Source organism: Mesitornis unicolor, unplaced genomic scaffold (assembly GCF_000695765.1).
Source record: "Mesitornis unicolor isolate BGI_N332 unplaced genomic scaffold, ASM69576v1 scaffold50561, whole genome shotgun sequence".
Classification (NCBI taxonomy): Eukaryota; Metazoa; Chordata; class Aves; order Mesitornithiformes; family Mesitornithidae; genus Mesitornis; species Mesitornis unicolor.
Window position 1 is genome coordinate 49937 of NW_010162771.1, and position 15159 is coordinate 65095.

The 15159-nt window shown below is 49.9% G+C and overlaps 1 protein-coding gene across 1 annotated transcript; it reads right to left on the reverse strand.

Moving 5' to 3' along the window:
- Positions 1-10926: 10926 nt before the first annotated feature.
- LOC104547868 (potassium channel subfamily K member 9-like) lies at positions 10927-15155 on the reverse strand (the record flags this gene model as incomplete). Its single annotated transcript, XM_010193718.1, has 2 exons — positions 10927-11840; positions 15131-15155. Coding segments are annotated over 2 exons (939 nt in total), but the record flags the coding sequence as incomplete, so codon positions are not given.
- Between the last annotated feature and the right edge of the window lie 4 nt (positions 15156-15159).

A 15159-nucleotide genomic window follows, 5' to 3' on the forward strand; every position in this document is an offset into this window, starting at 1 on the left:
AGATTCTTTCATGAGAAGGTACCTGAAAAGTTCAGAGGCCAGTATCTGACCTAAAAAGAGCAGGAGCAGAAAGTTTAAGAGGAAACATTAAGTTTTTTAGTAAGATCTTTCTTCTTGAAGAAAAAGAAGGAAACCTGCAACTCTTTCTGTAGAATCAGTTCCACATCACTGAGTCACGTTAGCTGTAGCACTGTCATTGCTATGTTTCCAAACTGTGCCAAATTACCAGCAAGTGTCTTTACTGCATTACTTGTCTAGCACTGCTGATGAAGCATACTTGGTGAGAGAATAAGTAGTGCCTACTTACCAGACAGTTTGAACAGAGCTGGAGTTTAGCAGGCTAATTAACTGCAATTTTGATCAGAAAAAAAACAAAAAACAACTAGAAGTGGGAGCCGAACATCAGACTTTCATCTTGAGATGTGTTTCATATTGTCAGATACTATTTACTGACTCCCTTACTTGTTGCTGTCCATCCTTCAGTCATGGTGTCTTCTATCTCCTGCTTTCCTTCCATCTCCTTTGTACTGGTACATATCTGCTGGAGATGCTGCCCTTGCTATTGTGCTATGGACTGGCCTGAAACAGGACTGTTTTATTCTGCCACGGGAGAGGAGACGGAGGTTTCTGGGGGTGCAGAAGAAAGAAACCTCAGTTTGTCATCTGACAAGAAGGTGCATGGAGCCTTCCCTGTGCAGAGAGACGTGCTTTAGGCAGTCTCGGTAGTACACAAACATCATCCAATGTCCTGAAGGAGAAGGTGCAAACCCCAAAGTGTGGAGAGGTAGTGGGTGAGGGACCTGAAGATGCAGCGGTCACAGCATGTGTATTTCGTTAATTAAAGTGCAAGTGTAAATGAGTTTTGTAGATGAAGGCAGTAAAGCACAATCTCTGAGCCACTGAGCTACAGCGGCTGTTGCCAGCAGAGTAAGGTGCGCTAGGTCCTTCAGTTAGAAGCTTAGTACCCAAAATCACAGAGAATCTCCCAAGATTTTCTGTTGACTCACCTGTTTTGGCTAGGTTTTGCCATAACTCTTAATGAGGATTTGATGGCTGCTGTCTGAAAATAAGCTTTTGGAGGTGTTTTACTTTGTGATTTAAAAATGAAGGTCCCATGTCACGTTTAGGAATGAGCAGATTCTTGATCTGTCGTAGAGGCGATACTGAGCATTTATTTCTGCATGTGGACCTTGGCTTTGTTAGAATAAAAGCATGAGTGTTGAGTGGATGGTAAAAGCAATTGCTTTTGGTCCTAGCTTGTCTATGGCATTTTAAATTATTTTGAGATAAATTACAGGATAGATGCAAAAATAATAGGCCTTACAATAATCTCTGTAAAAAAAAAGTATATATAGTATAAAGGAGAGGGGAGGAGGAGAATGGACATAGAATAAATAGTTTTTTGAGTCTTCAGTGGCAAAAGCCTCAACATTGCAGATAAATCTCTTAATTTCCTTGATCAAATACGTCTCTGGCCTCTCACTAATTATTTTTTCTAATCGTATTAGAAAATTTCTATATATTAGCTGAAGAAAGTTTGTTGCATGCTGGTCGAACTATGTTGTGGCTCTCTCTTTTATTTTTATTAAAAAAAAACCAACCACATTTACTGTAATTCAAGTCAGCATCTTTTCCTCTTGGTATGTAGTGAGTACTAGGCAATATTGTACAATATGTGTATGAACTAGAATAGAATAGATAGATTTAGTGGTTTGTAGCACTGGATCTTTAATAACTATGTCTTTGAAAGGACCATGGGGAGCTCCAGGTACACGCCAGACCTGGCAGCAGAGTAGTAGGTCTTCTGTCTTCAGTTATGAAGTTATGAAAAGTTTATATTGGTACTTTGTTTGGACATTATCTGCCAGTAATAGCTAGTTAATCCTGGTTTTCCCGTGTCCAATAAGACGAACGCAACATATTTGCTGTCTTTAATGGGGAGTAGGAGACTGTACATGCCAAAAACGTTCCCCTAGAAAACTTTGTTTAGTGACTGACTGTTGAAAAGCTCAGTTCCTGTACGCCTGGCAAATGTGATGTGTCTGCATCCTACCCCTCCAAAAGCTCTGCAAGCTCAGCAATGATCAGTTCAGTTACAATAGAACTACTTAACACTGAGGACTATCTTCTGTATGTGTTTAATCACGCTAAAAGTTCACTGTCAGTGTAAAAGAAAAAAAGTTAACACTTCTGTTTTTGTTAACGTCTCAGATTCTGAAATTTGGAGGCAGTTTTAGCAGCCTGCTCCGTCCTGTTCTGTGTTTTTTACATGGTTGATTGTAGTCCATGGTTCTCGCTTTTGTTTCTCTCACTTCCAAGTCCTGTTTCTCCCCAGTAAGTGAACGTTGCAACCCCTGGTTGCCATGCACTGCAAAATTACCTGAACTGGCAAGTGCAGAGGATCTTCCTTCGTAAAGCAAACTCACAGAAGCCCTTCTGAGAGTGCCCACAGGGTGCAGAGTGAGGCCAGGAGAGTTGCTTGATACCCTACAGTCTAAATTCTTGCTTCACTCATGCCTGTGATCCCTGCACTGACCATGATGTAATATAAAGAAGTCTTCTAGTTATCCATCAAAGGCAAGTCTCAGGCTTGATATAGCTTATTTGTATAAAGCCTAACCCCCTTTTTTTTTCCTCAGATTTGGCTTGCCAGTTTCTGTCTAAGGTGATGTGATAGGACAGTTGGGATTACCAGTGTGGTCGTGTAAAAAGCAGCAGTTTGCTGGAGTGGTGAGCAGCTGATACCTAAACTTTGGTCCTCTTTGCAAGTCCCGAGTGTTTTCCTGTGTCTGAGTCCAGCTGGTAGCTATAGTCAGGGAGGGCGAGAGAGAGGAAGAGCAGGAGACTTCAAAAAAATAACTATTTTTGGTCTGTGAGTGATGATGAGGGGTGAGACTGAGGAGAGATAAATACCTGCTCAGCTCAGGGTTGACTCCCTGTTCTTTGTGCATGAAATGCTACATTTTAATAGTAATGGGAGGATTGCTTGCAAAAAAAAAAAAGAAAAAAAAAGGAGAGCTGGTTTCTAAATGTTACCTGCGTTACTATTACCACTGAAAATAAAGAAATCCTAATGCTGAGAGCAGAATGATCTCTCCCCAGTGGGAATCCTGTGCATGGAGAGCAGAGCACTGAACCGTGCCCACACGTGGCTTTGTCCTCTGTGGTCTGAGCTAAAAGCAGCCGTGCCCATGGATGGTGCTGGTTTGTTCAGGCTAAAAATGCGGTATTTTCCCAGTCTCCTGGTATTGCTTTGCCTTTGCCCCAGCACTGCTAGGATGCCACAGAGCCAACACAAGATCCTCACTCTGTGATTTGATCCGTGGTCCTCGTCCTACAGCCGGAGCATCGCTGCTGCGCTGTGCGCGGGCGCTTGTGTCCATGGGCAGGGTAAGGGCCAGGCGACTTCAGTGCTCAGCCAAGCGTGTCCCCACTTCTTGGCCATGGATTGGCTCAAAGAACATTGCAGAATTCCTTGCTTTGAATGAAAAATATATATTTAATGTTTCTAGCTACCAGATCCTTTCTCAATGTACTGTTCTAAATTTGCAGGTCTTCTGGAGTCAGAATTACACGAGTTCCTGTAAAGGAGCTGTTTTTAAGATGTTGAGGCAGTTAACAGAATCTCAACCTAAGCATGTTTAGTAATGTTTAGACAGCAAGACAACTTTTTTATGAAACTCATTTTAAGTTAGTTTATTACATGCTGTTGGTAATATTTTAAAACAGGAAAAATATTTTTCTTTAAAGACAAAATGATGTATGTTTTTTAACAGATAACATAATTTAGTGTTTTCAAAACTGTTTAATGTTCTTGGTATGAAGCTTACTCATTCTTTTGGTTTCTATGTTCCTTGTTATATTTTATCAACTTTTTTTCCAAGAGAAAAGAGGCATATGTAAATAAACACCAGAAAAGAGTCCTATAAGAAATTTTATTCAAACTGGCCATAAAATTATTAGTAAATATTTGTTATCGTTCATTGACTCTCAGCTACTACTCAAGCCTTTGTTGAAAGAATTGATGTTGTATTTTCAAGATGAAAACTACTTAGCTAGTTTTGTCATAATCCTGTACTCTGTATAAAAATCTTTTTATAAAGAAAGTCTAATAGGCTAACAAGCAATAATATATTCCATTTGGTGTGCACAGATTGTGACTTGCAGGCTGTAGTACATATTGTTGGTACAGTTTATAATTGTCTTCAATCTCACCAACATCACTTTTGAAAAAGATCCGTATTAACTTTGATTGTAAGAAATGAAGACTGGGCTGTTGCCCTGTGCGATATATTCATCCTATAGACTTCTCTGTGAGTGTGTGTGCCCATCGACTTGAAATCTCTCTGAAGTGAGGAATAAAACAGCTGTAGGTGACTTCATGCTACAGGGGTAGAAAATCGTTTCAGTTCACGACTGTTTCAACCTCCCTGTTTTTCTTAGGCTCTCTAGTATTTGTGACTCAGTGAGAACGGTTCCCACTGCCACTGTAGCCCTGATAAAGCAAAAAAGCCTTTGCACTCTGGGGCCACACAAGTTCTGCCTGACAGCTGCCTATTTTCCTCGAGATACCAGGGGCACGCTAAAGGGAGGGGTTTTTTTCAGAGCAGCAGTTTGAGCTGCTCTTCTTTAAAGGTTTTTTTGGGTTATTTTGTCCATTTCATAGGTGGTATTTGTCCATTTTGTTAGAAAATTCCACCCAAGGCAGAGCGATTGCACCTTCGCGGAGGATCACGGGGGACTAAGGTGTAAAACGGGAACGGGCTGTTCTGTGCCATTCTCCAGGAGTTGGCTAATGCTGGGCTCATCTAAAGATTTTTTCCAAAGTGGCAGGATAAGGTTATTGGATTTTAAGTCAGCTCTATCATTGATGCAGTGCATAAAATAAAAGGTCTTCAAAACAGCATCCCAGTTCATTGCCTGTGGATTTCTTGCAGCATTTTCCATAGGAAAAAATCTTCATGTTGTTCTCAACATTGCCAGACGGCTGGCCATGCAAGCAGCAGGTCTCTGGCCCAGTGATGCTGAGAGCTCTGATGAATGAGGAAAAATTCACCTTTTTTAATGAAATGCTTTGAGAAGAAAAAGAGGCATGTAAATGCAAAGTGCCCTCAGTAGAGAAGCCCGGGGAGAGATGTGGAGATGTGAGATGTGGAGCGAGCATCTAAAATAAAATTGCAGCTACCAAATTTGAGCCAAACGTTTAGAAAAGAGGACGATCAGTGAAAGCCTTTTCATGTTTACCCCAGTGCACCCCTGCCAAGGCGTGGATGTTTGTGGATGTCCAAGTGTGTGGGTCTGTATGAAGGCATACAGGCACACAGCACATGGTAACGCTTTGGAAAATGCCAGGTTCCCTTAGGGAGGCAACCTCCCTCTGATGGGGTGGCTAATGTGCAGTCAGTGTCTCTGTTCCTTCTGTGAGCCCTTTGCCATCGCACGACCCAGCAGAGTTCTGCTTCTACTGCACCTGTTCGTAAGGGAGTTTGTAAGGGATTAGGTATTCTCCAAATGTTGCTAACAAGTCTTAAACTCACACTGCCCAGACTCCTCTCTGCCCAGTGACCAACATCCCAGTGACCAGGCAGCCGCACGTCCATCCCTAGCCCCAGCTGCTCACCCATGACAGTGGCATCAGACCTGTTCCTGGGGAACCTCAAGCTCTTCAGGGGGTGTAGACACCCCTCTGCCTGCCCTTCCCTGCGGTAGCTGCTCTCATCCTGGTGGAGGAGAGGAACTGGGGAGAGTTTCTTGTAGCATTTGGTTTCTTTGCACTTTAGCGGCTGAAACTGAGGAGGAGCCAGCACCAGCCCTTTACAGAGCACCAGCAAACAGAGGCTATGACCTAACGATTTTCCATTCGTGACTTCCCAGTAGCTAAAATGGTAACCAAAGCTTTGTTGTTGAACCCTGCTCTGCCAGGTCAGGAGATAGCCTTTGCATTTACACTGCACACTGGGCACCTTGCATGGGCTTGAGACCCCTTTGTGTGGGAAGGAAAGGGCTTTGCCTTGCAGAGGCTGTGTGAGTGCAGGTGGTGCTCTCTGTGCCATGATGGAGGCAGAAGCAACCCAAGGGGTGAATCAAGGCACACCTTTTGCTGAAGCCATGCCCACAAGCTTTCTAGAAGCTTTGTTTTTGTGGTTGCTTGGGCACCATAGATCAGGATAGCTGCTGCTGGGGCTCCAGATCCCACTGAACACCAGCCTGGAACTTTAAATCCTGCAGCAGTTTTTTTCCATGGGGCTATTGCTCCTTACCCTGTGCTGCTCACTGGTCTCTGCTCTGGTCCATCTCCTTGACCTGGAGCTGGTTTTGGCTTTGTTTGGAGCAAGGAAGAGTGAGGTTTGGAGAGTGAATCCAAGGCACGTTCCCCCAGCCTCACCGCGCTGGGCTCGCCTTCCTCCTGCGAGCTGCAAGCTGCTCCTTGCCCCTGCTGGAAAGGGCATCCTGGGGATGCAGTGCGTCCCCCCAGACCCCCTCACACAGCACTGCCATGGCTGTCACCCACCTGGGGTGCCAGCGTCCTGCCACCCACCTGGGGCGCCGGTGTCCTGCCCATGTTTTGTGGCAGTCCTGAATTCAGACCACAGGGGGTCTTTCCTTTCCTATCCTTGATAGGGGCTAGGGGTCTTACACAGGGGCTCTGCAGCCCATGCAGGCGGGACATGCTGTGCAGACAGCCAGGGAAAGGCAGGGACAGGGAAGGGAGGGAGCTGCCTCTGTGCTGGCCAGGGAGAAGGGCAGCTCCCAGCGAGCTTTCCTCCAGGTTCCCTTTGCTTTCCACTGCTCCCTCCATGGGTTCTCCCTTCCCTCTCGATATGAGGCCTTATTCCAACCCGAGGGAACTGAGGCTGCCCGCAGCATCTCTTTGCACTGAAGTGTCCACCCCACGCTGCCCGCGGGGAGCCCCGGGGCAGTGCTGCAGAGCTGGCCTCTGCTTGGGGATGGAGCCACCACCCCCAGCCCATCCATGCTCTCGCCTCCCTGGTGCCGGCGCTCTGCCTTGTACCCTGCTGCCGAGGGGCCTGGCCGCGGTAGGGAAATCTGCATTGGTGAGGTTAAACCTTTTTACTTCATTAATTGCTCTACGAAAACTGATAGCTTTGCAAGGGCGCTACACGACTGCCCTCTCCTTTTGCCTTTCCATAGGACAGGGGCAGCTGGTTAGCTCTTTTTTGGCCTCTGTAACCCTCTCAAAAAATTTTTGGAAGTTTTTAACATCATCTGGTGAGATGTAATCTCCGTGGAGCTGGAGGGAACACAGGCAATGGAGCCGGGCAGCCTGCTTGCTGCCGTGGCGAGTGGCTTGCGAGGTGCGTGGGCTGCCTTGGGTGGAAGGTGGGACACAGTCCCGGCAGCGCTGCTGTGCCACTGGCTGGTCATCTCGAGTTGGGAGAGGATTCTGCTATACTTTTTTCCTGTCTGTAGGTTTTATTCAGACAATATGTAATGATTGAGTGATTTACAATTCAGTGTTAAGCTAATGAAAATGTTGATAATGTGATAATAAAACCTTTTTTTTTTTCCTATGGTGTGTTGGAGGTTTTTTGTGGAGTGTCTCTGTCCTCTGTGGCCACCACCATTATCTTCAGCTGCCCATCCCTTGTCCTTGTGCCTACAGGGAATGAGAGGAGCTCAGCCTGGAGTGTCCCAGTGCTGGCCCAGGCTCCTTCCCAGTGCTCTCTGTGGACTGTCCCTCTCTGAATCATCCCCAGCTTCAATCCTCCATTTCCCTGTGCCATTTCCAGATGTAATTTGGCAGTGAGCATCTCCAGGCACAGAGCTGAGCTTGCTGCCAACTTGTGCTCTGCTCACTCCCCCAGTCAAAAGCTGCCTGCTCCACTGTTTTCTTCCCAAGACCCTTCATGGTCGACACTGGCCATTAGAGATTGATTCTGAAACACTGGAGGTGAAGGCTCTGCTGGCAGAAGAAACTCCCCATGGCCCAAGCTGTTGGGGATAGCAGGAGTCAGTGTGGGTGCAGGGGGAGCCTGGGGACCCCCAAGGAGGAGACCCCATGGGGGTTATTGGGTGTGCAGGTACTGAATGGTACTGCTGTGGAGCTGTGAGCCCTCAGGTGGGAAGCATTTGGGGGCTCTGGTGTGACCCCGGCTGTGGGGGTCTGCAGTGAGAATGTGCAGCGATCCCTAAGGAGCAGCTGCAAGCCCTTTTCCCACAGGAATTATGAGGGCTTGCAGTGTCCCAGTTCACTGAGAGTTTCTCATGGGTTTTTCTTTCGCTTCCAAACCTCTCTGTGTGTCATTGGGGCAGGACTGAGTGGCAGAGCAGCTCCCATCCAGTGACAGCCCTGGGGAGCGGCAGTGGAGGAGGATGAGGATAGTTCCCCAGTGGTGTAAGAGGCTGGGAGGGTCTGGGAGCCCAGCCCCACATGGCACCAGGGAATGAACAGCATCTCCTCACCAGCTTCCAAAAGCGAGATGGGGCTCAGGCAGTCACTAAGCAACTCAGCTCCCCAGCAGCGCTGCCTTGCAGCTCGGGCTGCACAAAAGCAGCAACAAACCTGAGCAGATGCCCTGCTCTCTGCACCATCAGCTCCATCCTCTGCCCAAGACAGGCTCCATGGTGCAGGCATCACCCTGCCAGCCCTGCTCCCTCTGCGGAGTGTTACCTTTGCATGGTTGCACAGTGAGCTCTGTGGCACCAGCACAGAGCCCTGAGCACTGGGAGTGCCGAACTGAATCCAGAGGGCGAGAGCAAGGCTGGATCAGGCTCCAGGCTGAGGTTATCCTGCTTCCAGCTCCAGGGGAGGTGGGTTTCACTGGGGTGATGCCGTGCGGGCTCTGACTTTTGCTGGAATTGAAGAGATGAGTGGAAGGAGGGTGAGGGGAGCCAGCTCCATCCTGGCCACTTGGGGGCTGTCCCAGGTTCAGCACAGAAGGGGTGAGAGAGCTCCGGCTGCTGCACAGCTGATGACAAGGGCACCACAGCACCCCAAGGCTGACAGCATTGGTGAAGGTGATGGGACATGGCACCAGGGGCTGAGCTGGTGTGATCAGGGTGCAGTGACAGCAAGGATCTGAGAAGCCAAGGAAAGCCTCATTTTTAAGCCTGTTCTATATGCTCACGGCTTGCTTCTCCCTGTCCTCCCCCTTTCCATTTAAACTAAGGCTGACACAGCTGGTCCAGATCTGGGGCCACTAGTGCAAAGGGATGCAGCTGCTGAGTTGGGGGAATATGCAGCCAGGGTATTTTGCTGGTGGGAGGCTCTCCAACTCCCTGCCTGCAAGATGCCACACACCCTGGGGAGCATCCAGATGAGGGTCTCACAACCCAACCCCTCGTCCAGCCCAGCAGCACCTGGGCACCCCTGTGCAGGAAAGACACCACCCCACCATGGGCCATGAGACCCACCTCTGGGACAGCCCCTCTGACCCTCTCCAATGCCCAAACATCCCAGCAAACATCCACAGGGACAACAAAGACTGCCCACAGCCCCTGGTGTACGAGGGCTGGGGTTTGGGGTTCAGACACCTCTCTCTGCCCCCCCCTTGTGACAAATAACCAACCACCACCAGCTGGATTCACCTTTTATTAAACTGCCCAGAAGAAAAAAGAGAGCAAAGCCTGCCCTGAGGTCTTCCCAATGCTGGTGCTCTGCATGCCTTCTCACTGGGAAAAGGGGATTTTCCTCCAGGAAAACCCCCTCAGAGGGTACTTTAGATAGACAGAACTAAGAGTGAAAATGTCCCTTTATTGGGGTGGGAAAAAAGTGAAATGGAGCTCCTACCACTGTCAGAGCCCAGTCCTGCTTTCTTGCACACAAGGTGGGATGGGCACAAGCCATGTCAGGGGGCATGAGCTGGAAACAGCCTCTTGGGTGGATGTATGTGGGTACTGCATCCCGCCTGGGGATGCACCCCAGGATAGGCTCACCCCATCTCTGATAACCCCAGCAGTAACAAGCACAAACCCTTGTAGGGATAGGTAGGAGATGAGGAGCAGGCACATTGCTGGGCTGCCAGCTGGGGGAGAGATTGTGAAGGAAAGGATGACTTTAGCTAACAATGTCATCAGGGCCAAACTCCTTGCAGGTGGCTCTATATGGGTGAGGGAGGCTCTCCCTGGGGCTGTGTCTGTAGCCCAGTCTGGGCTCATCACAGAGGAGGCCTATGGCTGGGCTGGAGGAGCTCATCTTCCCCTGTGAATGGGACACTGTGTCCCACCATCCAGTTCAGCCTGAGGACCCACCAGCAGCGGGGTAAGGTATGCTGGTTGGTGAGCGCACAGACCTGCCACTTCCAAAAGTGCTGAGCTGGCCACAAGCCTGAGCTCAGCCCCAGAGGGCTGGGTATGGGAGACCAGCACCACAAAGCTCTCCGCATCCCCTCCTGCCCACCCACCACCTGCAATCCTGCTGTGTGGCACCCACTCACCTGCAATCCTGCTGCGTGGCACCCACTCACCTGCACCCAGTGCCAAGGGAGAACTTGAAAGGTCTCCAGCCCTGTAGGGCTCACTGACACGGGCTTTGCATTGGGTGTGCCCTCCCAAGTGCAATCCAGCTGTGAGAGGCACATGCTGGCAGCAGCCACAGCCATGGTGAGACAGGGCAGGAGGGAAGCAATGTTTCTTTTTGGGGAGCAGGGAGGTGGGAATGCAAGCTTACAGCTTGCTGAACTTCACATAGGGGGGGGTCTCTTCCCAGGCCCAAATGCCTGAACCTGCCTGGGAGGAAAAAGCAAAGAAAACTAACAATGTAATTATTCAGTGCCTGCAAAAAGCAATGATTATTTCTCAACGGGGTTTGCAGGCTCCTGCTGGACCCTGCATGGGGCTGGCTGCCAGCTGAAAGGGGAGAGGAGCAGAAGAAATTAGAGCAGTTAAGAGGGACCCGACACCTCCGTTCATAATTTATCATCACAGTAAGACTCGAGCAACGAGTCGACAGCTCGACACACACTCCTAGATGGATTTCCTCCGCAGCCGGGGATGTTGCCGGCAGCGAGGGCTGTTGGATGATAAAGTGCTCCCCGGGGAAGAGGTGGTCTGACCCCGCGTGCTCAGGGAGACCTCGTCGATTTTGTAGGAAATGGAGTTGTAATACACGGGGTTGGTGTGGCAGCTCAGGGTCTCGGGGTGGGAGGGCACGGGGCTGCCACACAGCTGAGGTCTGTAGCACAGGCACGTGCAGAAGGAGGGGACCGTGGCCGCCGAGTTGGCCGACTGGCGCCGCTGCTTCTCCACGTCCTCCTGGATCAGTGGGATGAGGTTCATCTGGCTCGTCCTGTCCTCTGCGGGGAGAAAAATGGCATTGCTGGCCTGGCTGTCCTCTTTTGGCTTGAGGTGGATGTTGTTCTGGGCTCTCCTCAGCGAGGCGCGCTCTTCAGCGTCCCGCCGCTCATCCTCCGAGTTCATTGTCAGGAACCGCAGCACCACTAGGTTGAGGAAGGCGCCGATGACAGTCAGGCCCACCAGGATGTACATGAAGCTGAAAGCCACGTACGGGGGCTTCTTTTGCAAAGCCTCATTCTTCTGCAGAGCCACAAAGTCTCCAAAGCCGATAGTGGTCAAGGTTATGAAGCAGTAGTAATAGGCATGAAAGAAAGTCCAGCCCTCAAAATAAGAGAAGGCTGCTGCACCGATGCACAGGGTCCCCATGCAGGACAGGAAGCCAACCAGGACCATGTTCTCCATGGAGACGTTGGTTGTCCTCATGCCCAGACACTTCTTGATCTTCTTGAGCAGCAGCCGCACAACGGTGTTCATGCGCTCACCCAGGCTCTGGAACATGACCAGCGTCAGGGGGATGCCCAGGATGGCGTAGAACATGCAGAAAACTTTGCCGGCGTCTGTGCCTGGAGCAGCGTGTCCATAGCCTGCGGAGGAAAGAAGGAAAGCAGATGTCACTGGGGTTGCCAGCAAGGTTGCCCAGGGACCAAGAGGAGCAGTAGGATGGGAGGGAGTAGGATGGGAAAAATGAATCAATAACAAATCTGCAGGCAATGCTAACAGGGCCATGGGATGCCATGTCCTTTAGGATGGTGGCACATCACAGTATCATGTATGTAGAATCTCATTTGGCCTCTCAAGAAAGAAGGTGCCCTCCTGATAGCCCCTGAGCTTGTATGAGGAGGCCAAGAGGAGCCCTGGAGCTGGATCTGGGGTCTGCACACTTCCTGCAGCTCACAAGCAATGTAGAGGCAATGACACTGTGCAAACACCGGATCTGCAGGGTAACCTGAGTCCCCACAGCAAGGGTGGATGGAGGCTCCACGGGATGCTGAGACCAACAGCGCCAGGTCACCCTGCAGGCACCCAGCCAGTCCTCTCCACAACTGCCTTTGCAGAGCCATAGTCTCCTCCCTTCTGCATCCACTCCTGTCCCCCGAGCCCTCCAGCATCCCGTGCATCTTTGCCTCTCAGATATGAGATGGTTTGTTGCCTGTTGGATAGGGCTCCGTGCTATACGGTCTGTCTGGAGCAGCTAAGTCTGCAGAGATTCTGCAGAGACACTCTGGATTTACTCCAGCGTTACCAAGGCTCAGACCACAAACACTGCTGGACCACTTGGGGAGGAGGGGTTGTGCTGTTTTAAATGCAGGGAAGTATTCATGACACCGCAGCCCTGTCAGCCCTTGTCCCAGGAACAAGGAGGACAAGCTTCTCCTTGAATGCCTTTTGAGATTTAATTTCCCACCTTGCTCCAAGTTTCAGAGCTGTGACTCAAGGACACACACAATTAGTGAGTCGTAATGAGGTATTCACCGCAATCAGCAATTCCGGACTTCAGTGATTCTGCGCCTACCTCACTTAATTATAGAAGCTTAACAGAAATTGGTGGCCTCTGACCTAAGCGGATGAGTAACTAACTCGGTGCAGGGGAGTCATGCAGCTTGGGGAGCAATGGCATCCAAACCTTTCTTTTGAGTTTCTACGAGAAACAATCAGGGCTGGAAACTTCTTTTCTGAAGGTGCCTGCACAACAGTGTTGGCTCCTTCCCGTGCTGCTGCGTGGCCTGATGCAAACAGCTATCTATATTTTCACTTTTTCCAGGTATCCACATGACTTTTACATGACGATCGAGGAGAAAACCTCCCCAGACCCTTATTTTTTTGATTCCTCAGTCTTGTTCAAAGCTGTGACTTGGCTTCATCTCTGTCTCCGCGGCCAGTGGATTTCCAGGACTAAGAAAGCTGTTAGCAAACAGTGATGGATGACAACAGATGACGACCACGTTGTTCCAGGGTTCCAAATGCACCTCCTGCTCCAGGAAACCCCTGCAATGGGACTGGGCTGGGAGGCTGAGAACAGCATTATCCTCGACCCTGCTGTGCTCCAAACTGCAAGCAGGCAGGCAGGGACTGGTTTCCAATTGCTCTGTCTGTTCATAAACCCACACAATCAAAAATGATAAACTTAATGCCTGCATGCCACATTTCACAGAATACAGAGCAGACATGAGGCTGCAGTGGCAAAAAAACCACCAGTCAGATCCAAGCTTAATAACCCAGTGCAATTATCAGGTCCTAGGCTACAAGACAATACAATGACAGCAATGAGGAGGTAAATATAATGATCCAGAAGAGCAGTAAGTGGAAAAACAGTTGTTGTACCCTGAGAGACTGCTGAAAGAGCATTTGACTGATGCTTTCAAAATGGCAAAGGGAATTAGAAAGAGTAAACACAGCTACATTAACATTAAAACTGAGATTTGGAGCACAGCCCAATATAAAGAGATCTGATGTGCCAGCATTTTAGAAATACAGCACCTGGGCTAAAATTATTTATTCCACGGGGCATGTGATAAGCGTAGCAATTGTTTGTCACACTCAACAGAAAAATAATGTAAATGAAGCTATAACCTGTCACAAGATGATGGAGATTTTCACTGAAGCCATTCATCCTACTCTCCTGCTGGGGCCTGGCTCTAACTGAGCCCTGAATGCATCGCTGTTTGCTGCCCATGTGTGCTGCCAGCAGCACAAACCCACGCCACATCTCATGGGGGCACAGGGAGCCCCCCAGGGCAGGACCTGCAGGGTGCATGCCCCTCTGCCACCTCTAGTCCCCAAATACCGCAGTGCAGTTGATCCCACAGCCCTTGTCCCAAGAGATGCTGTTTTCAGCTGCCAGATGTATGTCACCCATCCCAAGCCCCTTGGTAGGCTTAAGCACCGTCCCACAGACAAGGAGGTGGCTGTTGGCTGTGAAGGGGCAGAATTTGGTCACAGGGTTCCTGACTCCAAAACACACCTGCTGAAATCCCAGCACCAGCAATGACACGAGCATGGAATCCCATGCCTGTCTGCCCCCACGGGATGCTCAGAGTGCACAGATTAATAAAAGTGGATTAATTAAACAATGCTAAACTCTTATGTGGCTAATCGCACCTAGAATTAAGGCAATCATAATCCAATTTAGTTTCATTCTCTTACAAAACGGAAGAGGGCAAACTAAGGCATTGGGTTCTAGAATGGGTAACTGTCTAGATGGGGGTTCAATGCAATTCATACCTCTCCAGGCTAATTCACATCCATCTTTCTGAAGGTTCCCATGCAGGAAGGCTGAGGTTCAGTGTCCAGTGGCTGTCTCTGCTCCATGAAGCAGGTCTCATACAGCCAAACATCCAGAGTTTTGAGCTGGCAAAGGAGCCAACAGTTCTTGCCCAGCTCTTCAGCCAGCCTTGTTGGCTACAACACAGCACAGAGGACGGATGCGCCTCCTACCTCTATTCTCCTACACCTCCGCCAACTTCGACAGCTGCCTGCCCCAAAGGTGCCTGCAGAAGCTCCATGTGCTGCCGCCTCCCTGGGACAACATGCGTTTCGCGGCCCCAGGCAAGTGCAGCAGCCCCGGCATCCCCCAGAACCGCGTGGCCCCCAGCCTGCCCGTGAATCACCTTTCCCCCTGCACCCAGGGTACTGGGAGTCCCTCAGGGTCAGCTCAAGAGGTGGCCTGAGATGTCCCAGCGTTGGCAGGGTGAGATCTGCCTCTACTATGCTAACCCGCCCCACCCCGGGCTGTCCTGGGGCACCCAGAGGTGGTGGAGGCGAGGGAGGCTGTGGAGGTGCAGAGGTATGGGGACGGGAGTGGGACTGCAGGGATGGGGAGGGTGATAGGGTGCAGGGATACGGGCACGACGCGCCCTGGCGCGCCGGCACTCACCTATGGTGGTGATGACCGTGATGGCGAAG